At 41.3% G+C, this 23387-nt stretch overlaps 1 protein-coding gene across 1 annotated transcript; it reads right to left on the bottom strand.

Annotated features, from left to right (window-relative positions):
* Positions 1 to 475: 475 nt before the first annotated feature.
* On the bottom strand, positions 476 to 23124 carry LOC307040496 (protein-arginine deiminase type-2-like). The gene is made up of 16 exons (XM_079683384.1): positions 22830 to 23124; positions 20852 to 21023; positions 20299 to 20368; positions 20044 to 20105; positions 19547 to 19664; positions 18953 to 19105; positions 18354 to 18544; positions 17833 to 17936; positions 17489 to 17600; positions 9278 to 9385; positions 8984 to 9135; positions 8753 to 8900; positions 8282 to 8375; positions 8106 to 8185; positions 1575 to 1733; positions 476 to 1477 (listed from the first exon to the last, which is right to left on the bottom strand). The coding sequence occupies exons 1-16, from the start codon at positions 22919 to 22921 to the stop codon at positions 1244 to 1246; spliced, it is 2049 nt and encodes a 682-aa protein (XP_079539510.1). The 5' UTR covers positions 22922 to 23124; the 3' UTR covers positions 476 to 1243.
* Positions 23125 to 23387: the final 263 nt, after the last annotated feature.

The following is a 23387-nucleotide window of genomic DNA, read 5'->3' as shown; positions in this document are numbered from 1 at the left end:
TAGCGAGTAAAACTCTAACACAGAAAAAGACCTGTCTATGCTGCCCCAGAACGCCTCGTTGGAGATTTCTCTTTTTGCATTGTTTACTTCTTGGGTATAGTGACGTATTTCGGGTATAATGACTTAACGTCCACGGAGCCGTTACATTTTGGACCAATCTGCGGACTTCCTCACACACACACACTTGGCGGGACATTGCGAGGCTCGCTGCGGTGAGGAGCGGGACACTGTGATCTGGCTCACTGGTGTTGGGTCGGCGAGACACCGGGGAACACATACTATACAGAGATGCTGTATGAGAAACCAATGTGAGTTTGGAAAATTGCACAATATAAATGCATTTTAGGATACCTCAACAATGGAATTATGATCAGTAAAAATGGCCATGACATGGGACCTTTAAGTCTGAAACAGCTCCCCTTTTCAGAGCAGATAAGCTTATTCATGTTTTTCAATTTATGATGAAGGAAAGAACTGACATATGGACTTTATTTAAGTAATATGACTGAAGCGAACATGAGATTTATTGTCTTAGCTGATTTAAAAACAGCATTTCCAGTTTGTGAAAGTGAAAAAGGGTTCAGACACTGGACCAAATGCAAAACAACCCAAAGTGGGTTCATCAAGCTATAATCTTTTGCTTTTTACTTGAAAAAGGCATTGAAAAGATATGAGGATACATTTTTGGTAATAATTACACATGTGTGCATTACAGCCTCTGAAATTGATTCATGAAAAAAATGTCAAATTATTTTACTTTGGAAATGCTTGAGTAGAGGATGTGCGCCCTCTTGTGGCGATGTAATATTATAGCATATTACTATGTGGTAGCGTTCATCCAACTGTGTTTGCTATAAACCACAACAAAAGGAGGGACCCTTCTATGTGCTCCGTTCAAATGATTGTAGTTATGTTCTTGTCTGCTTAAGCCCTTGTTCAAAAGACATATTTGTAAATATTGCTTTACATCTTTTTTTGTAAATAAAGCCACCAAAAATGTTTATTAAAGAAGAAGATACATATTAGACCGAGCCCTTGGTTAATTGTCCCTACATAGGTGATAACTCTGTAAAAAAAAAATTGGGGGTGCGGGAAATTGGCACGCATTGCAAGATTATGAGAAAATAAAGCGTTTCATGATTTTAGAGAAAATGTAAGGCAAGAAAATGAGAGGGGCTGCGTTTGTTTTCTTGAACCTGAACCTGGTCCTCTAACCCTTCTCCACCCACGGATCAGTTTTTATTCACATCTCCAGGTTCCACCACTTGAAATCAAATGGTTCCCTGCGGACGTTGGAGCCGCAGTGCACCTCTCCCAGTTGTTTGTGGTAGGAGGCGAAGTCGTCGATGAAGGTGCAGCTGAGACCCAGGCCCTCCATCAGGGAGCACATCTCCACCTCCAGGGCACAGCGTCCGTTCACCTTGGGGCCAAAGGGCTTCGGAATGCCCAGGTTTTTCCCCAAGACGATCATGTTCACCTGGAAAGAGATAAGATGGATCATAAGACTCACGGTATCGTCTCTTAGATTTATTTCAAACAATAACATACTGTATAAGCAATATGTCTGCACACACCATGTCAGGGTAGTAAGCCACTGCTCTGAGCTCGGTCTCAGCCTTGTTGTTGTCGTTCTCCTCCATCACTAACTTGAAGAGGATTGGCAGGTCGATGATGTCCTCGTCGTCCAGGCCCAGCTCTCGCTTCAGCACATCTCTGTTCCAGTCAATGCATCTCTGAGAGAACAGGCAGTAACAAATACATCATCCATTACACAAACTATACAACACCCAATTTGTATCTGTAACCTCTTATTAGCGAAGGGTCTCACAAAAAACAGTGCTTTAAGCAAAAGAAAAAATAAATTTTCCTGCACTCAAGATCGAGGGGTTACGTATTGTAACCCTTGTTATATAAGCACAGGCGGAGCCCTCTACTGGACTCTATGGGTACTACCCTCAATCATGCCAATGCGAGCATTCACCTACTGAGATATCTATAAACGTAGCCCGCGCAAGCTCACTGTATATAAGGCGGCCATGCCTCCTGTCCTGACTGTCATCCTACACCCTCTTCAGCGAGCGGCATAGGACAGACAGGGCCCCAAATAGAGGGCTCCGCCTGTGCTTATATAACTATAAATAGTAACCCCTCGTTATATCTTACACAGGCTCCACCCTCTATTGCAGGGGTTCCCAACCTTTTTCACCCAGGGCCCCCCCAAATGACTCCTGTTGGAATTTGCGACCCCCCAAAACTTTGAAACTTTAATTATCGCTGTTGCCGATCTGCCCCCCTGCCCGATCTGTACTGTGCATGTGCGAGATGGTCTGCCATACTGGACAACTCCGTACGGCAACCCAACTAGGACACTTGACACAGTGGCGTTTGGCAAAGCACAAAAAGAAAATGGATTTAACTTCTGTTTGGAAGTTATCATACTGAATAAATATTTACTGTGAATGTATGCAAAAATGTATGGCATATAGCTGTCTAACAGAAGTTAAATCTATGTCTCACTTATTCTGACAATGTACTTAACCCCAAATAAAAGAGCCCAATAAAAAGAGTTGTTAAATAATAGTGAAGTCACGTTGTCATAACAATAACTCATCTCTCCCGGTTTTTTGTGTTCTTTTTCTGCTTTGCCAAACGCCACTGTGTGAAGTGTCCTATTACAGTTGCCGTATGTAGTTGTCCAGTATGGCGGACCATCTTGCACATGCGCAGTACAGATCGGGCAGGGGGGCAGATCGGGTAGTGACAGCCGTGCCTGGTAACAGCGGTTACACACACACACACACACACACACACACACACACACACACACACACACACACACACACACACACACACACACACACACACACACACACACACACACACACACACACACACACACACACACACACACACACACACACACACACACACACACACACACACACACACACACACACACACACACACACACACACACAGCGGTAATTAAAGTTTAAAAGTCTCAAAAATGCTACAACTACTGTCACAAACTGGATGAATGTGAAGTATTTCCTTAAAGGAGGATGAAAGCGTAATTAAGGAGCACTATTGGAGTGACTTTGTTGGTTATTGGACTCAGGATTAATGAATTTGGATGCCCGCTGTATCAAGAAATTAAAGGACGGCGCAAGTGGAAACAATTCACAAAGGGATTAAACTGTTTAAAACACATGCTCAAAGTAAGCCGGATTTTGGCGATGTGTTTATGTGGATTAAAAAAAAATCGTAAATAATCTACAAAATGGAGGAGACCGATCTGATCGGAGCAACTGTGACAAATAATCCAACTGAAACCGACACTTTACGCGCAGAAGAAACATTTCTATTAAAGAAAAAATGATACATTTCTGTCTTTGTATGCTTTTATTAGCTACTAACTTGCAAATGTATGCATCATATTTATTTCAAATGTCGAAGAACAGGACACTTCAAAAGAATATACTATGTCTCATAAATAAATGGTAATATGGTTGCATAGGCCTGTATAAAACAAAAATGAAAAACTGGCATATTAAGCAGGTAAATCAAATGCTTGTCTGCCATGGAACAGGTAGCAGAGAGAAGACGAGATTCAAGTAGGTTCATTAATGTGAACCTTGGGCTTGCACGCCCGCAGCCAGGGATGGAATGTCCGGTGTAATGTGAGTGACAGCCAGTCTAAAGTCTTTGTGAACGTCCAGTGTGTTGCGTGCTTTTGTTTTGATGGCAACAAGTGCGCTGAAGGCTGTTTCTGATAGATATGTCGTACTGAATGGGAGTGTAATCCTGGTCGTGGCATGCAGTGTGATCTTTGGAGCGAGGCTTGGTCCTTTGAGAATCCAAACGTTTTTAAATCCTTTTTCCTGGAAGTATTTCTTTGACAGCGAGTCATTCTGGAGGTCGGTGAGCTCATCTTCGCAATCCAGGTATTCCACATCCTCAACTTTGGCAATAAAGGGATCTAAAACCCACAATTCCTTGGAGACATACTCGTCTATGTCAGCGAACCGTGATTGCATTTCCGTTTGCAGTGCGTTCATATGGCGGATGAACTCGCGACGTACAGGCACCGTTTCAGGATTGTTTTGGGATTGTTTCAGCAGTAGTGGAAACTGTTGCAGCTCCCCCCTCTCCATTTTCTCGACCCTGTACTCCAGTTTGCGCACAAATGCATCATTGGAGAATGTTGGACTCCACGCCTTGCAGACGCTTGTTTGTTTCATTGTAGAGACTGAAGATGTCGGCCAGGTATGCTGTTTTAATCCAGAATGACTCAGTCACTTGCTCTGACAGTGCGTGGTTACGAGTTTGTAGAAACTCTTCAATTTTTTCCTTCAGTTCTACAAAGCGTGCCAGCACTCGGCCGCGTGAGAGCCAGCGCACCTCGGTGTGCAGGAGGAGGGTTTGGCGCGCTTCATCCTCGCACAAGTCTGCGAATAGACGCTTGTTGGTAGGGCGACCTTTGATGAAATTGACTATTTTAATAACAGTTGAGAGAGTTTCGCTGAGGTCTTCTGACAGTTTCTTGCTGGCCATGGCCTGGCGATGTATCACACAGTGAAATATTGTGCAGTGTGGGGCCTTTTCTTTCAAGCGACTGTTAAATCCCTTGTTTTTCCCCATCATTGAGGCAGCTCCGTCTGTGCAACATGCAACTAAATTCTCATAGGAAAGCTTGTGGGATGAGAGGTAAGAATCCACTGCAGTAAAAATGTCCTCACCCCGGGTGGTATTGGTAAGGTTGACTGACATAAGAATGTCCTGCTTCAAATCTTCCCCATCGATATATTGCGCATAAACGATCGGCACAGCCTCGTCTGCTACAGTTGTGGTTTCATCAAGTTATATGGCAAATGGCCCCTTTCCAAGCTTTTCGAGCAGCTGCAGCTCAATTCTGTCTTTCACCGTATTGTTTGACAGTGGTACAGTTTTTAGCTTCTCTGCGACCTGCGGGCCGCACAGTTTCTCAGCCATCTTAATGCAAGCTGGCTTAATGAGCTGCTCGGCAATGTTGTGCGGTTTCTTTGCCTTTGCTATTAAAAGTGCAAATTCAAAAGAGGCCTCGCTGCCAGCCCTAACAAACGCTGTTCTAATATCCATTGGCTTGTTTGCCTTTGCAAGGTGTTGTTTCTTTATGAAAAAGTCCCGATCACGCCCGACGGTTTCTGGGTGCATGGTCTCTTGGTGTCTCTTCATTTTGCTGGGTTTCATGCTTTCGTTGGCTAGCTTCTCTCTGCATATCACACACTCTGGGCGGGTTTTGTCCGTTCCCTCCATGAAACCGAAGTTAAGATAGCTCTCTAGGTAGGTCCTCATTTTCTTTTTGATTGCAGATGAGCTGTCATCTCCTTTACGTTTTTCAGACATTTTTAGACAAAAATATTCACCTTATGAAGTCGGTCGCTAGCTAGCAAGCGCAGCAAGCGCAGCAAGCTGTTATTATTATGAAAGCTGACACAGTAGCGTCAATGTTGGCGCCAATCGGAGGAGTATCAGATGAATTTTTTGAATTTTAATTTTAGTTAATCAATTAATTTCTATATTTTATTGTAATATAGACAAGGCTCTTAGCGGTAATCATGGCTTAATGATATTTTTGCGTTACAATATGTAAAAAAAATGATATGTAAAAAAAAAAAGATATGTAAATTGTTATTTTTTTTAATTCTAAATATGATATTAGGCCTCAAATCATCTGAGGTCTGGCGCCCCCCCTGTGATCTTTGCCGATCCCCCAAGGGGGTCGCGACCCCCAGGTTGGGAACCACTGCTCTATTGGACTCTATGGGTACAGTGGGCGGAGCCCTGGTGCATAAACGCCCTGTTGTCCGACAATATCGACCCATCACACTGCCCCTGACCGGCTTTTGGTTAACAGCCACTGCACCACAACTACTTCTCCCTCGGTTGTGACCGTGGAGAAGTCGGGAGATTGTAAGTGCACCATGTCCCCCACACTCAGACACGTTTACCTCGTGAAGAGTGTGCATGGAAAATAGTGAGGAAGGCTCTCCCAGCAAGCACAGACGATGAGAAGGAGCCAGACATGTCCAAGAGATAAAACCTTATGAAGGGGTCTGGCGTGGACCAAGACGCCGCCGTGCACATGTCCTCCACACTCACGCCGTTGAATAAGGCTGTAGACACAGCCATACCCTGTGTAGATTGTGCACGGACCCCCGTGGGGAAGGTTCTCCCCGCCTGTCCGTAGGCATGTGAAAGGCACTCGCAGAGCCACCCTGCCAGGCGTTTCTTGGACAGAGCTTTACCGGCCACACCACCCCCAAAGCACACAAACAGCAGTTCAGTGCGCCTAAAGGCAGCCGGGCAGAGGAGGTGCAATCTAGCCTCCCTGGCCCCAATATGGGGTGGAAGATTAAAGCCACCTAACTGAATAGCCCTTGAGCTGAACGAAGTCCTTAGGCTCTTGGGAACAAAGGAGGGGTTCGGTCTGAGTGTCGCCCCGCCCAGGAGGGGGAGAATGAGGTGCAGCGGTGGAAAGGCGTAGAGCAGCTTTCTTGGCCATGGCTCGTGTGAAAACGTGTCCACCCCCAAAGGTGGATTGTAGAATTCAAACATCGAAAGGCAGAAAAAGTTATGCAGAAGGCCATACAAGCTCAAACAGGTTCATATAACAGGGCTGCTGAGTCCTAATGCACATCAAATATGTTGGAACTTGGTAGGGAGAAAAGACAAATAGCCTTCATCATGAAAAGTGTTCATCAGGAGCTTTGATACAAGTGGTCAAGCGGGGACATATTCAGACTAACAACAGCAATATCAATGTTAGTCTTGAGAGCAGTGGAAACTTGTTGTCAAAAGGGATGAATCCTTTACTTCATCTGGCTTTCTGTTGGATGAATCTTACTTTGACAGGATGCAGGGGAAACAATGTTAAATGCATGCTGCCAACAGTAAAGATTTATGGTCGGGTTCTGTTAATTCAGTTTTTCTTGCCAAATTGCGGGGGGGGGGGGGGGGGGGGGCGGTGCTGTGCTAGTGGATCGCCGGAGCTGTTAGATTAACATTAACATGCTTATTGTAGTTGTAAGTGCACTGCCTTGCGGCCTGTAGCACCGTCCTTGATCTGCCTCACCCTCTCAGACTTTGAGTTGCGCGCGCTACTAAAGAGATGTGTTACCATGGAAACCAAACAATGGTGTAGCTGTATTAAAGTCCGAGTGGAAACAGTCGTGTGTAAATCTGATTCTGTCAGAAATCGGGAGAAATATGACCCCGGGACGAAACCAGGAGAGGGCAATGAAATCGGGAGTCTCCCGCAAAAATCGGGAGGGTTGACAAGTATGTTGTCAACTAACCATTCAGAAGCGTCCTGCTGCAACCGAGATGTTTGCCCCTCCACCAAAACCTCCGCTGGTTCAGGGTCACTTTCTGGATCAAATTGATAATATGCTTGAACACATGCATTGCCCTGAGATGACATGTTTATTCCACACTCGTAATCACAGCAAACATGGTAACGTGACTCTCGCCGGCTCATGCCCCCCTCTTCTGCAGGGGGGCGTGGTCAGCTGCTGCTCAGAATGTTCAAAGACAGGCTTGGAATAGAGCGAAAATGAGCGAAACGAGGCATGGCTAAAAAATGATCTGTTTGGTATTTTGAAAAATAAAATGTATAAATATACCTTATATAGGTATGGTCATACACTATATCATTTAAATATAGCATGATAGGTCTCCTTTAAATAAACAGAAACGCTGACAGTGAGACAGTCGTTATCCCCTAACATCAATGCTTTCCTTCACTAATGCTCATTTGTCTGAATGGGAGCAAATCCTGCAGTCTATCTAAAATCATGCCGAGTTTACGCAGAGTATAAGCTGTTATAGTGCTATATTAACACCTACAGTTGTGGAATGAGGTTGTCTACATTATGAGTGTAATTTCTGGCTTGCGGTTGTCTTGAGAAGGAAAATAATTTTTAATGAAAAAGTACAGAGGTGATAAAATCCTTGTGAGAATTTTGCTATAACTTTGCAATTAGATCTTCGGGGGATTTTATTCCCTGCACCAAAAAGTAGACAAAGCAAGCTGTATGTTGGCCTTACTATACAATCCCACTCACCTGCACGTAGTTATTTTCAGCTGCGAGCCCTTTGTCATTCAGAATCTCATCCACTGTTTGTTGTTCTTCATCTTTCAGACCTTTTTGGAAGTGGGGAGGATAACATGATGACTGTGTGCATTGCTAAGAACTCATTGTGTAGTTGTTTTTTCCAATTTAGTTTGAGACAGGCCTACCCTCGAACAGTTTGGCTTGCCCGTGTCCATCCCTCTGTAAGCCTCTGAATAGTTTGTAGCCTGCGTCCGGGCTGGCCAGCAGCAGCCGGAATCCCTGTGCATAGAAACACAAGAGACAAAGATAACAGCAGCTGCCCCATTGTCCTGGGAGCTTATTCAATCCATCACATAAAAGCATGTCGGTATCCACCGGTAACAGCTAGCAGCTTTCTGTCTCCTAACTATGCAATGTATGTAATGTGTTTCATGTCTTGAGCAAAGTTATTCCGTGTTTTTCGTGCATTCTCAAATTAATGACATGCAAATTGACACGTGTTGCACAACAGCTTTTTCAAAGTAAACTTGCTTTTTCACGGAAATGAACTTTGTAGTTTGCGTTAAAATGACCACTAATGTGGTAAAGATAAAGCACAAAGAAGGCAACTTTTGGTTCAAAATAACTAAAGTTTCTATTTAAAAGGGATCATTTACCTTTCTGTCAGATGCAGGAACAAAACTCATGAATTCATCTATGTGGCCGACTAAGAGCCAGTCAGAGAATAAGGCAACGGGCTCCTGAACCTTCTGAGCCCACAAGAAGTCTTGGACTACTTTGGTCATGTTGCGTCCTTTAGTGGCCCTTGAAGAAAAAGACAAATTAATTAAATAATGTTGACAAGTCCTCGCCACACTGTGTCCTGTGTTCCCCTGTTACAAACTTACGTAGGGAAAGCCACTCCGATGAGGATTCTGCCCAGGGGGTAGTTTTTCCCATTGACGGTAACGGGAGGACTAACCTCCAGATTACCGAATGAGTCCAAACTGCTCACGTCTTCTCTTTGGGCCACCCTCGTCACATAGCCAAAGTCGGGGCCCTGAGGACATGCAGGTGGTTAAGGCTCCGGCTCAGACTTGAGGAAATACTCTGCTTTCAACATTTGTGTTGAAGGTTGTCCCCGAAAGGGAATACAAATATCTGGTTAAAATTCTTGAAACTTTATTAAAAAGGAGTCTCACCAGCAGCTCATCGTATGGAAAATCCTTGAGACCCCTATCACGAGGAGAATCCAGAACAACAGGAAACCGGTGATGAGGTGAGTCGATGTATCCAAACTCCAGCTCGTCCTGAAAATTAGATGTAGAGATCTTATCAAAGTTTTTTAACAACATCAACAACTTGTAAAACAATCAGACATATCCTCAAAATTATGCAGAAAAACTAATGCTTTTATAACCTCTAGGCTGGATTACTGCAACTCCCTTCTATCAGGCTGTCCCACCACATCCATTACAAATCTTCAGCTAGTACAAAATGATGCAGCCCGTATACGAACTAAAGCCAGGAAAATAGACCACATCACTCCAATTTTAGCAGCCTTACACTGGCTGCCAGTAAAGCACATAATTGATTTTAAAATACTTATTTTAACTTACAAAGCGCTAAATGGTCAGGTACCTTCGTAGCTAAAATATATTTGAATCCACTATTGCCCCCCTAGAACATTACACTCCCAGGTTGCAGGTCGCTGCGCCTACCGTGCGCGTTTCAGAAGCATTTCAGAAGCGGAGCGTCTTGCCTGCCGGCTCGCACTTTGTTGATTTGGGCATATTTCCTGGACAGGCTACTTTGTACAGACAAAGTTAATAATAATTGTAATATCCCAGTTGTAAACGACATGAATCAAAGATGTGTTGCTGTATTTTAGTGGTAAAAAAATGCATTTATCATCATAATTATTCTGTATAGAGAGGCGAAGTCCCGCCCATCTACTTCCGACCCATGGGACCCCGGAAGCGGAAAATTATACATTGACGTCAATGGAGAGAGAAAAGTCATCTTTCGATCCCGTTTGAATTGTGCCACGAATGACACATATGATGTTTGTCAAATTAAAAGAACATTTTGCAAGTCAAAAAAATAAAAATGTGTCGTAAAACTGTGAAGTTACAATTTTTTTTGTGTGAAACCGCTCAGTGAACTACAGGTCTCTGGTCTCGCAAAATACGCGTCACCATCACAAAGATGGCTGTCACGTTAGTAAATTTCACCTGTTTCTTTCAGAATGAGGCGAAAATGTATAAAACGAGGTGAAAATCACTACAAGTCTGGGCATGTTGAGAGCTGTACATACACGAAAGGGAGCGGTTCTGTAAGAGCCAGCATGCGGGACCGGCTTTACAAGGTTTCAGTGAGTAATATGAGTGCAATGTTTAAGGTTAATGTCAGCTAGCTAACAAGGTACACTAACGTGTTTTGTTTTAGAAACTAGTTTTCTCCTTAAGAACTTTGTGGTGTCTGTGTATGCTGTGGATAACATTAGTGTTCACAAGAACAAGATACACTCCCGTGTTTTGTTTTAGTTGCTCTTCAGATTGAAGCGGCCAGTTCTATATCGACTATATGTGTGATCTCCTTTTTACATCTCGTTGTGTCATTTGAGTTTATTTGCTGTGTGTAGATTCAAGGATTTTGGTTATCTTGTCCAGGGATGCAAACTTGTCACCTTTCGGCGAAATTCTCCGTTTTGAATCCAAAATAGGTCGTTTTTGTGATTCCTGTAGATCTGCAATAAAAATATTTTTTGGGTATGGGAGGGGGTCTGGGACCCGGATTAATGTGCGGCCGCGAGCTTTTTTTATATATATTATAATGAAGCGCGAGCTGTGTGCTCGAGTCTTCCTGCCTGTCGGCTCTGCTCATGATGTATAATAAGCCTCTGCTGCTCGGCGATGATGGTCTAGCTTCAGCAGCTACATTACCTACGGTGCGTTCGTTAATATTAACTGTGCGTCCGGAGTCCCTGTGGCACAGACTGGACCGCTGGTGAACAGCTGTTAGAACGGGCCGTTCAGGTGTTCAGAGTAGAGCTCCCTGTCGGAGCGGCAGAGCGTGATGTGCACTGAAAAGTTTTTTTTTCCCGTCGCAATATTATCGTTGAGCTAGCTAACTAGCATACATTGTCACTATCTGCTAACGTTAGCTTTAGCCTTCGTTTTCTAATCGTTTTTTTCATAGGCTATAAACAGAGGTGGTATAAGTATATATCTTGTAATTGATTAAAATTAGAAGTACTCAGTTCTTGTACTTGAGTAAAAGTAGAAGTACCAGAGTGTAGGAATACTCTGTTACAGTAAAAGTCCTGCATTCCAAATGTTCCTCAAGTAAAAGTAGAAAAGTATTATTATCAAAATATAGTGAAAGTAGCGACAGTAAAAGTAGTCATTTTGCAGATTGGTCCATTTCAGAATAATATGATACGTTTTATAATGATTGATCATGAAAGTGTTCTCAAAGCTGGTAAAGGTGCAGCTAGTCTGAATGACTTTGTATACTGCAGGGTAGCTTTTGGATTTACTCCAGGTGGAACTAAAGTCTGATTTAACACTTGATTATATTTCACATCATTCATCCACATCTGTAAGTAACTAAAGGTATTACATACATGTAGTGGAGTAAAAGTACACCATTTACCTCTGAACTGTAGTGGAGTAGAAGTACAAAGTAGCAAAACATTGAAATACTTAAGTAAAGTACAAGTATCTCAAAATTGTGCCCAAGTATAGTACTTGTTGAGTTTATGAACTTAGTTACTTTACACCAGTGGCTATAAAGATAGAAAGACTAAGCCTTGCACAGAGGCCTGAAAATACATTTTCAAAATGCTCAACAGTGCTGCCAAAATTATAAACTGACTGCTACACAATTAAAATAAATGCTTTTTATATATTTCTATTAGATGTGACTCTATGGCGTTTCTGTTAATATTAACACTGCTGCTTTAGTTGTTCTGACTGCTAAAATCCTCTGTTATTCCTCATTTTAAAGCCGATATTCTGTGGGGTCAGGGGGCTCGGATCCTTGTCACCTTTTTCATACCTGATGAGTTTGCATCCCTGTTGTCAATTTGTTTGGTTATCTAGGCACAGCTGTGTGTGACTCCCTCTGGTACACTGGTATGTGTTTTCCTAATGTAGAGAGCATTGATTAATTAATAAACTACACACTGACTCTAGATCCTGACCAAATCTTTATTTTTTGATCAAATGTTTTTCAAAAAAATGTATTGTATATTATATAACAGCTGCAAATCACAGACCGGAGTCTCTGCTACTGTGGACCACGAAGGAGGGGATCATCATCCCCATCCCCAAAGACCCTGCATGGCATGGAAATCTCCTCCTCCTGGAACAATTCTACACCCAGCATATGCTCCCTGTGTTGGCCAGTAGAGAGGAGGACATTTAAATAAACATACTCTTAACACCCTCGGACTCTGCGTTGTGTTTCGTATGTGTGATGGGGTGTTATGCAGAGGGGAGGAAAACAGGACACAGCAGATTGGGATTGTGGTGGAGATGCTGAGCAGTTATTTAATTGTTGCGTGTAATTATTATTATACTGTGTGCTTCTTAGTTATTCCATCTTTTGCTGTAACATGGATCTGTATGTAACTCTATATTTAATTGTTATCTACCACACTTCCTTCTACATCATACACCATCATTATACATGGTGTATATAGGATATGTATTTATTTGTATACATATCTAAATTGTATAATTTTATTTTTCGTATTTGGGATTTCTCTTTTGTCCACTCAAATACACTTGGCCCTTTCTCTTTTCCATGTGGAAAATGGCAGCTGCATATTCTGCTTTTCTCATCTGCTCCCTGTCTGCTCATCTACGATGAGAAAATTATATAATTAATTACTAATAATCATTTAAACCTGTTATTACCAATATTTCACAAATTCTTCATGTAAACTTAAGAGCACAGCTGTATGTTGAGTATGTCAGCTTTGCTTGGTTCATCTTACTGGGGGGGGGGGGGGGCTGCTACATGGATGTCGGTGCAGTCCACAATAATTTTGCAGCTGAAGGCAGAATGAATTTATTATTGACTCAGAATGAAGCACAACTTCATGTCATACAATACATTGACTTTATTTGTAATTGTGTAAAAAAAATATGAGCATTGATTAGCAAGCAGGACCTGGCAGGAACAGAGAATGGTGATGGATGGAGCTGGGAAGAGAGAAGAATAAAGAAAACAGATCAACTTTATTATCGGATATTAAAAATTCAATTTCAAAACAAGTTGCCGCTCCTACAGTTTTCTAGTGTGTAAAGATGATTTCACATGACCAATGCAAAATATCACACTCAATACATGTGTGTCTCTGAGGGGTGCATTGTGCCTTTGATGTATATAAATAATATACCATAACCAAATACTATTACGTACAGTGGAAATCAGGTTACCAGAGCAGGTCAGACCAGTGTGCATGTTCCTCAGGGTCTCAGCAGTTACAGGTGAGGTAAAGAAAATAAAAGAGAAAAAGGTCAGTAACAACACTTTAAAGTAACAACACTGAATAATTATCTCTTTTAATAATTTTCTCTCAGTAATCACTCAACTACTGTCTTTCCAACAAACAGATTGACTCACTCACTATCATCACAATGAAACACGTCCAGAAGAATGTCATGCAAAGCTGCCTGCCTTCCTTCCTTCGACTCTCCCTGAACTGCCTGATCTTTTAATGGTCAATGTTAACCATTTGTGCAGATAGCATTAAGTAGAAAAGATCGCTGATACTAATGTGGCGTTAGCCTACCTCCCGCCCCCTTAGCACCTGGTGGAGGGGGCGATAGGCTACTCTTCAAATGTTTCACAAAATACTTACCATCATGACTACTCTTACTGTTTAACATTTTGGTTTACTTCATGTTAAGGCTAATACAAATGACAAGGCTAAGTAATGTAATATAATGCTAACTAACATGCTCGCTACTAGCTAGGTAGCTAACTTGACTATGTTCCATGCAAAACATGTATATTACCTGATATGTTTGGTCCAACGACTCCTGGTCCTTTCATCAGACGGGAAGCGATAGAACGAGCAAGTGGTATGATCTCTTTTGTGATTACAACCTCGTACAAAGCACACAGGCATCTTGTAAAAGTGAATTTATTGGAGCAATCTCTTATATTTATTGGAGGGAATAAATCAGTCTTCTTCTTCCTCTTTGCTTTGCGAGTCACAACCAGTCTTGGAGCATTATCGCCTATGACATCACTTACGCGACCCAGAATGCATTTGGGATTTGTAGTCTTTCTAGTTGCGTATTATTCATAGTCTTATATTTCAGCATTTTTACGACAAACTGTGACTTTTTTTGCATGGAAATGATTGTTTAAGATTGACAAACATCATATGTGTCATTCGTGGCACAATTCAAACGGGATCAAAAGATAACTTTTCTCTCTCCATTGACTTCAATGTATAATTTTCCGCTTCCGGGGTCCCATGGAGGCTCCCGGAAGGGGAGGGACTTCGCCTCTCTATAGACTATATATAATTGGCACAGTGCCTGTAGGAGGACGCTGGCATTTCTCCTCCTACTTGAAAGACTACAGAGGGATAGGGTCTCCAAATTAGTTTATTTGGGGGATGGGCTGGATGCTGTCACCGGTCCACTTCCTGCCCGCCGCCTCTGCAACGCCTCACGTCGCTTCGAAAAATAGACTTCAATCCTATTTCGAAAAGAGCCCAGCGGCGAGACAATTCTGGGACGCTTCTGAGCCGTAACGCGGTTCGTCTGGTGGAATAGCACCCATTGACTAGAGTGGCCGCGATCCTTGCGGACGCCGCAGCACAGCCGTAACGCGAGGCAGACCCACCCAGTTCCACCCAGTGGAATCTAGGGGTTAGATTTAGATATATATAGAAATACCTATTTTTTTCAATGAACACGGACGGCCCGTCCGCACAGCGGCGTGCGTTGACGCTTCACCATTCACTTTGAATGGGGTGAAGTCACTTTTCGCCGAACTGCATTGTGGGAAGCGACGCGGAGCGTTGCTGGCGTGGCTCGCTGAAAAAGTTGAGCAATGTTTAACTTTTGATGCCCCGGCAGAAGCGTCAGCCAATCGAATCATATGCCAGTACAAGCTCTAGCCAAACAAACCGCTGCTTGTGAGTCAGGGGCCGGAGATTCATGTGATTGGTTGTTGGTCGAGTTTCAGACACGCCCGCCGGCAAGCGACAACGCACGCCGCTGTGTGGACGGGCCGTTATGTTTTGAGGTATTGACAGTTCAGCTACCAATAGCAAGGTGATATTGACCTGTATGTTTCATATTTGCACATTTACATTTTTGTTAAATTTGTACTGAAGGTTAGACAGGAAACCGGTTACAGGAAGTAGGAGAAAGTGAACTGAATAGCATGGCAGTAGACTACTACTAATTTCCCCAATGCAACCTGAATAGCAAAAGGGTCAAGTTGTTAAAAACTCAGGCACTTAGGAGGTATGACCCAATTGCACGACCCGGGAGCCGGGAACAACACAAATTGGTCAAATCTCTAGCTGAGATGACAAAAATGAGAATAAAAGGAAAGCGGTCACGTGGTGAGGAACAAAACGTATTAAGAGCACATAGAGAGCATAGACCTGACTGTGGCAAAAAGCAAGAATAAAGGTCTGACCATGATAATAGACAAAACGCATAGACCTGAACATGGGGAGACAGGGGAATTTAAACACATGACAATAAGACACAGGTGGGAACAATCAGGGGCGGGACTGACGCTGATGAGCACAGGAGACACAGAAGGGATGAAAGGTGAAAACAATCAGGAAATTAGACACACCAGGGAAACTAACGACAGACAGGATAACACGGGGAGAAAGACCAGAAAATACACAGGGAGGAAAACATGACAAGGAGAACAGAAAAAACACCCACGACCAGACACACAAAACTAAAAACGTGACACAACACAAGAATCGTGACACAAGTCCGTCAGTAAGCAATGACTGTAAGTGTAAGCCTTACACTTACACTGTGGGGATTAGTAACATGTATTGTGTTTATGTGTGACATTTGGAGATGTTTAATTTAAACTCAATGAGAAAATGCGTTAGCCATACTAGCCTGTATAGCCTACATGCTTATTGCACAGCTAGCATTAGCTATATTTAACTTTTGTACACCTATGTGTTAATCTGTGTATGTTACACTTGCATGTATGAGATCATTAAGTGTTGTGTAAATTCTTTTTTTATAGTTTCACTCCGTTTGAATGTCAGTGGACTGTAAGTAAGTCAATAAAGGAGCATGGTTGCTCATTCCCTGGCTCTCAAAAGAGTTTGACTGGCTGTTTAATCTATGTTCCACACTGAGACAGTACAACACATAGAGAAAACAGTAGGCCTACACCTATTGTGTAAGTACATACAAGCAAGTCACACAGTATTATACGTAAACTCTGTTAAAAATCAGTTTTTATTAAAAAGTACAGGCTGCATGTGTTCTCAGCCTAGGAGAAACTTGACGTGTTTTGGTACATGTGTCTGAACCTCTCTTTAGTAGTTCATTAATAAAACATATATTTCAACGTGTGCCTACTTTGTTCATGTACTGTTGAGGTTAATTTCAGTAGTTGTGTGCTTTAATGTATTTACAAAGTGTGAAAAGGTGGCAACTTCAGAATAGGGAACCTGTTCAGGTAAATTAGAGTCAAAACGCTAGCTTATTGGTTATGAACAAGACTTCACTTTAAAATGTGGAACATATTCTTGGATAGAAAAACCTCATTTTGAGTTATTTAGACTTAATTAACACTTATAGTTTCATGTCTTGTTACATAAGAATAGATCATATTTGTTAAGTGTTATCATGGGAGAATTGCTATTCTTGTGGTACTACTGCTTTATTAGGCCCATATTGAGCAGAGCATATTAAGATCAAAATTCATGTACAACAATTTCCTTACTTGCAATAAATAAGCACTAATTAGAGGGTTATTGAGGACAAACTCTAAACTAATGGCCTATTACTTGTAGAATATTAATTCTGGTAATATTAATTCAAATACTAATTATGGTCATGTAGAACAAGGCATTAATAAGAGTTTTATAATGACTAATAAATAGCCAATATACTGCTAATATGCATGTTAATTAAAAGTAGTTGAGGGTGAATTTGTGTACCTTAATATAAAGTGTTACCGAATTTGTTTTCTTTTTGGATTGTTTCATTTTTAATCAATGGTTCCTTTTTTCCCCAATGTGGTTTACATGAAATCCGTTATTATCACTGTTATTGCAGTGTTTTAGATTAGAATTTTGTATAGCTTTCCATTTATTGTAGAGGTACATTTAGTGAGTTGATGATCATTTCTAATATGTATTTTTTCATATAACACATTCGACTTACCTGCATCCAGCGATCTCCTCTGTTCATATACTCATGGCAGATCTTAAGCTTGTAACCGCTCTTTGTGATAAGGTTCCTCATTCCTTTAAGGAACTGGTAGTTATCAGATGTGCTGAAAAGGTAACAACAGAAGAAGTAAGTTCCTTAAGCAATAATGTGTCGAAATCTTCAAGTTTAACCAATACCCAACACGTTATCTGAGTGATTATGGGTAAACTGAATACTCAAGAATGGGAAGTGAAACCATGAAGACTACCGTAAGTGTGAATTTCGTAGTATGGGTAAGATAGTGTTGAAACTTATTTTGTCACAATCATCTCTATTATTCATCAGTCTGCTCTTACCAGCAGACAAACACCTCCACAGGCTGCAGGGTGTTGGGTGTCATGATCCAAGGTGCCACTCTGAACACGGCTGTGTCTGTGAAAATCGGCGTCTCAGGGAGACCCTATCAGAGCACGAGAGAGGCAGCTGAGTACAAGTATGTTAACTAAAAATCTTTCTAAGCCAACAAAAACATACTCAAAACGGATATAACCGTTGCTGTATTAGGTTGTAAGAAATGGTTATGTTCAAGGTTTAATTATGTTGTTTGAAAGTTTGTGCTTGATTTTGGAAATAGTGGTTTCACACAAACACTTGTTTATCTGAAGATCCATCCACTAACTTGCTTTCAGCCAGATCAACAGAAAGACACTGAGTTGTGGTTATAAGCTATGAAAAAACAACTAGGTGGACAAAGAGTTCATATGATTTTATACTTATTTGTTCTGGGTTTTTTATACAATTTAATTTTAAAAAAAAGGTATATAAAGTAAAAAGATTAGTTGGCGTTACATTATAAATGTCATGTTGCAGGTCTTACATCAGAGATGGGCTCTAGCAGACTGAGGTTGATGTTGATGAGCCCATCGAAGTCTTTGTCAGGAAACCTGAGGCCCTCCACGTAAAACTTCATCTCCGAGACGCCTCCGAGGTAAGGCACCTCCTGGGACAGGACCTCATTGCTCAGCACCAGAGGATATTCCTTAACAAAAAGGTTGAACCACAGTTTCTCTGGGGAGCAAGAACAACACAAACAATGCTTGAATTATAAGGTGCTTCATGCATGTGCTTCAATCAAGTGCTCCCTCTCCCCTACCAAACAAAGAATGGTTGAATCTCACACAGTTTCACTTTCAGCTGCTTTATAGTCAATATGGCAGCATAGCTAACAAAAACAGGGATTTGTTTAACATTTGTGGATCATAACCGTTTTGAGCCCTGATCAAGGCCAAAGTTCTATTTAAGCAAGTTAAAGACAAATGAGGAGTCAGCAGTCAATGAGAGTTTATAAAGCAATTGTTTCAAAAATGTCTGATTTACCGTTGTAATCATACACTCATACATTAACACAAACATATTCTGAATTGCATGCACACAACATCGTCTGTTCTGGGTTTTTCACCCACACTCTTTACTAACGCATTGAATTGCTCTCCACTCCAGAGGATCTGGCCCTGAAGACTCTGACACTCTCTGCGTCGCCCTGAGAGATGTGCATGGTGAGCTTGTAGCCCTCTGGGAGTTTGGCCGGGCCTTTGGTCCGCAGCACCATGAGAGACATGTCCTTCAGATCTGCACACCCACAAAGCATCATGTTAGTGTCCAGCAAATGTCATTCAATCCTAATACTTTAGATTGTACTCAACATGTAACAGGTAGGTTACATGAATGTGACTTTGTTATGCTTTTAACACTAAAAGTAGATAGTACAGTGAATGCCAGGTCATATCTGTGATAAATACGGGGCACTCACACATAATGAACAACACCTGCTTGTACTATCAGATTTCAGCTCTACTGGTTTATCCGCAGCAAAGTCATTTGAGAGGCCTGCTTTATCAAACTGCCCTCTACACTCACGCAGAGGTCTTTAGATTTGTAGTTTCATCACACAGGTTTGCCCTTTCAACACTTTAATATGCCAACTGTGCAAAAGCAAATATGAGTGACCTTTTAATGCTGGCAATAGTAATGAAAATGTTGCAGAGTGAACAAAGAGCAGCTGTTTTTTACCTGACACTTTGGAGACCTGGTCCTGCTCGCTATCTGGTTTCTTCAAGAACATCCGCTCCGAGTCACAGTTGACCAATAGGATGGCTCCGTGACCATTTGAACCCCATTTCCATGATCCCTAACAAGTTTTCAAAAAAACAGACGTGATTGAATGTAATTTAATGGAAATCTAAAAGGTACAAATGTTTTGCACCACATTTTAACGGCAACAATTGTATTACATATATATCAAACTTATAAAAAGACACAAGAATAAGAAACTAAATTATGTTTAAATAGCACAATCATAGAAAGATCTCCCCTCTGTTGGAGAGTAAAAATCAAATCCACAGTAGTCAGAAACCCTTTAAATGATTAATATGCAACGCTGAGTTATCTACATAAACAGAATTCAGTTTGTCACACTTGGCATGTTATTGTTCATGAGAAAGTAAAACGTAGATCAAATATCTCCTTCATTAGGTGTCTGTAAAGTTATCTGACACCTTTGAGCTCACCTTATTAGCGTTGTTTTTCTCCACAACACCGTCTCTGTCTGCATCCACATCCAGAGAGATCTCTGTGCACACACAAACACACACAGTTTGTTTATCACAGTTCCTCTGCATGGCACACATTTTCCAGATAATGGTTGATATCAGAGTATTGCTAATGTTGTACGGGTAGGTAGACTGTTTGTACACATTTCTTTCAAGTCAAACAAATAATAAGTAGTATAAATATGTTTTTTTCAATTTGCTTATTTTGCTTACCAACGGCTGTCAGGTGCAGGAGGACCCTCCCCAAGACATCTTTCTTTTCCCCATAGTATTGGATAGACAACTTCAAATACAACGGAAAAAGGCATTTAATTGCACATCATGACATTTGATGACTCAAAATCTAAAAGATACATGCTTTTTTGGAGTTTCACTGTACATTTTAGCAAAAAGCTCATGATCAATGTGAAATATCTCCTCTGGTTATTTGAAACGTAGTTAATCATAAATCAAAAGAAGCAAAAGCTACAAATGCTTAAAAGGAGGGTGAGTTTGATTTCTCGTTAAATTCTACTCTTAATCAGAAAGTTCATCCAATGACAAAAGGCAATTCTCTGAAATGAAACGATTCCTAAAATACAAAACGATAAGCAAACTGTTTCTGACAAATTGCTAACCATGACTGCTTTAACATGAACTTGAATAATAGTTTTTTCTAAATAATAAACCTCCCATTTCCTGAAACTGTTATTACATCAGCACATACTGAAATTAAGAAATATGACTTGCTGCTTTGGAATATCAGTTTCAAGCACAACTACTTCACCTTGCCATCATTTTCATAATCACTGGCACGGCTCATGCGGATGAGAAGGGCTGAGTTTCCCTTAAGAGGGATGGGAGACAGGTGGGAGGTCTCCTGAGTTCGGGGGCTGATGCTGTACTGAACAGTGGCAGTGCTCTTCACAGAGAAGAACTCAGAGCCTGGAGGTGCACTCCTGAGAACAAGACAAACAGCAGGTTTTGACACATGATGTATAAATACACAAGAAAGACCTGCTGTGGCTTATTAAACAAAGAGATTGTGTGAGGGTTACAGGGAAATGGTATTTAAGCGAAGAAGAGCAGTACGCCTGCAGCCACAGTTCCAATTTCGCAACAGGTGGGTTTTAGCTCAGCGCTTACAACGTAGACATCTGATAGTCCAGCATACCACCATTTCCCTGGTTTTCCATGTGTCAGCTGTTTTACGGTAGCACCATTACCACATAATTGTTTCAAAATAGGCCACATACAGTCACAACTAATCATGAAATGAACTAATCATCAAATTAATGATAGGTCCATGTCATAGACATGTGTACACTAAAAGTATTTTGTGCAATTATTCCCTCTGTCCACACTGGCAGTGAAGAGAACTACTTCTAATTTGATTCCAACTCATGAGTTTGTCAAAAAAGTGAGTATCCTGTAACATAGCATGAAAACAGTGTCCACAGAATAACAAAAAAAAAATGTTCTGTGCAAAAAAGACTAACAAGTGATCCACTTGGTTTAACAACGTTAGAAATGTTGAAATCTGATAAACACATGGCTTGGGCTTTGGGTTGTGCATGTTGTACCATTTGACTTACATTCCTATCACGTTAGGACAGGATCTGTTCACAGCCAGTTTAGAGAGGAGGAATGATTACAGCCACCAATAACTCTCTAATTACTGAGAATTGCTATTCTTTAAGATTTAAGAATAGGACTTCTATACTTGACAACACCTTTAAAATAGATGCCCTTTCAGTCTTGAATGATTCAGACTTTTATTTTTGGATATTCAAAAAATCCCAGAGGGGATCTGTGTGCCGTTCTTCCCACTCTACCCAGTCTGGGATCAAGCCTTGGTCTGTTGTGCTGTGGAGGCTGGCATTTGGGAGAACGTCTTACTTACATTTCTTTGGTACAACAAAGTCTCTCCTGTTGGATAGCAACAAAAGAGAACTGTTGACTGCCGTATACTGTACAAAACAAACCGTTGTGGTCTGCCATCACCAGGATCTGCATTGAAATGACATCCTCCTCACAGCTCTGTTTAATGTGGGCTAACAATGGCATTCTGCTACCCTCTGTTGCCCTTTTATTTGGTATACACGTTTCATGTGTTCTACACAAACAATCCTTCCATCAATTCTACCTTCATAAATGTTATAATGTTCAGTTTTAATGAAAGTGTTTTAAAGATGGGTTGACTCAACTTTATGACCGGTTTCAGGATGTAGTTGCATTACAATGACTAATTGTCATTGCTTAGTACACCCTTATTGATATAAATAGGGTGGAGTAATTCAACAAAACTGTAGCTGCCAAAATTAACATTAAATTAATTCCACGTCTCTAACTGTAGGCTACTTCAACCTATTATAAAAATAAGCTTATTATATAACTGATGTAATATAGTTTTAGAAAGCATAAACTGGCTATTGTTTTTATTTTAGGAAAATGGGAATCTTTTTAAAAGTAAATCAATAAAATACAATTACTCTGAATGCAACATTTTGGAGTGGTAAAAAGAAAATAAGGATTGAAACAAAACAAAAAAAATCTACTGTAACCAAGTTAATACAATACAGTAGCCTATCTTACAAAACAATATTGCCAGAGGAAGAAGACGTTACTATTTTTTCACAATAGAATACAATACTTTAATAAAGGAATACATATAATTCCCCCAAATCAACAATTAGCCACACACAGCCTGTTGTATCTGTGTTACATGGGCTCTGTAGAAGACAATGGGTTGAACAATAGCCTACCTGTTCAGGTGCACGTTAAGTCCCGCGCCCACCACGCATACGACGCTTGTAACGTGGTCATAATCTACTCTGAAAGTCCGGGGGAGCATCATGGCTGAAGTCCTGCCGCAGTGTACGAGACACTCACACCGACACTAAATGCTGTACGGTTGTTCCGTTATCACAAGCGAGGACAAAGACTGGTTTTGCACAGTGTCTGGCACGCCTGGGCTGAGAACAACAAGATGTGGTGCAGGTAACGGAGCTTTAAGTCTCTCTGTGGTCGCTGATTGGTCAAAAACCGGCCAACCCCCTGTCACCTATCTCTCTTTGTGTTCGGTCCCTAACTGTGTGCGTCCACTCTGCATGTGACTCAGGTCTTTTGATATTTACTTGGAGTAAAGGTTCACAAACGCACGCATGCACCGCAGTGATATACATGATGCTAGTTTCACCATGGAGTCGCTTATACGCAGTGTTTCATTACAAACGAAATCCCTGTAATGTAAAAATCATTGTAATACATATTTAAGGAGCTTTATTTGAGTGAGCCTTTCCGTAAGTGCTGTACATGATTAT

This window comes from Notothenia rossii (genome assembly GCF_949606895.1).
Source record: "Notothenia rossii genome assembly, chromosome: 5".
NCBI classification, from domain to species: Eukaryota; Metazoa; Chordata; class Actinopteri; order Perciformes; family Nototheniidae; genus Notothenia; species Notothenia rossii.
The sequence above is the reverse complement of the archived record's forward strand: the minus strand, read 5'-3'. Positions and strand labels throughout refer to the sequence as shown.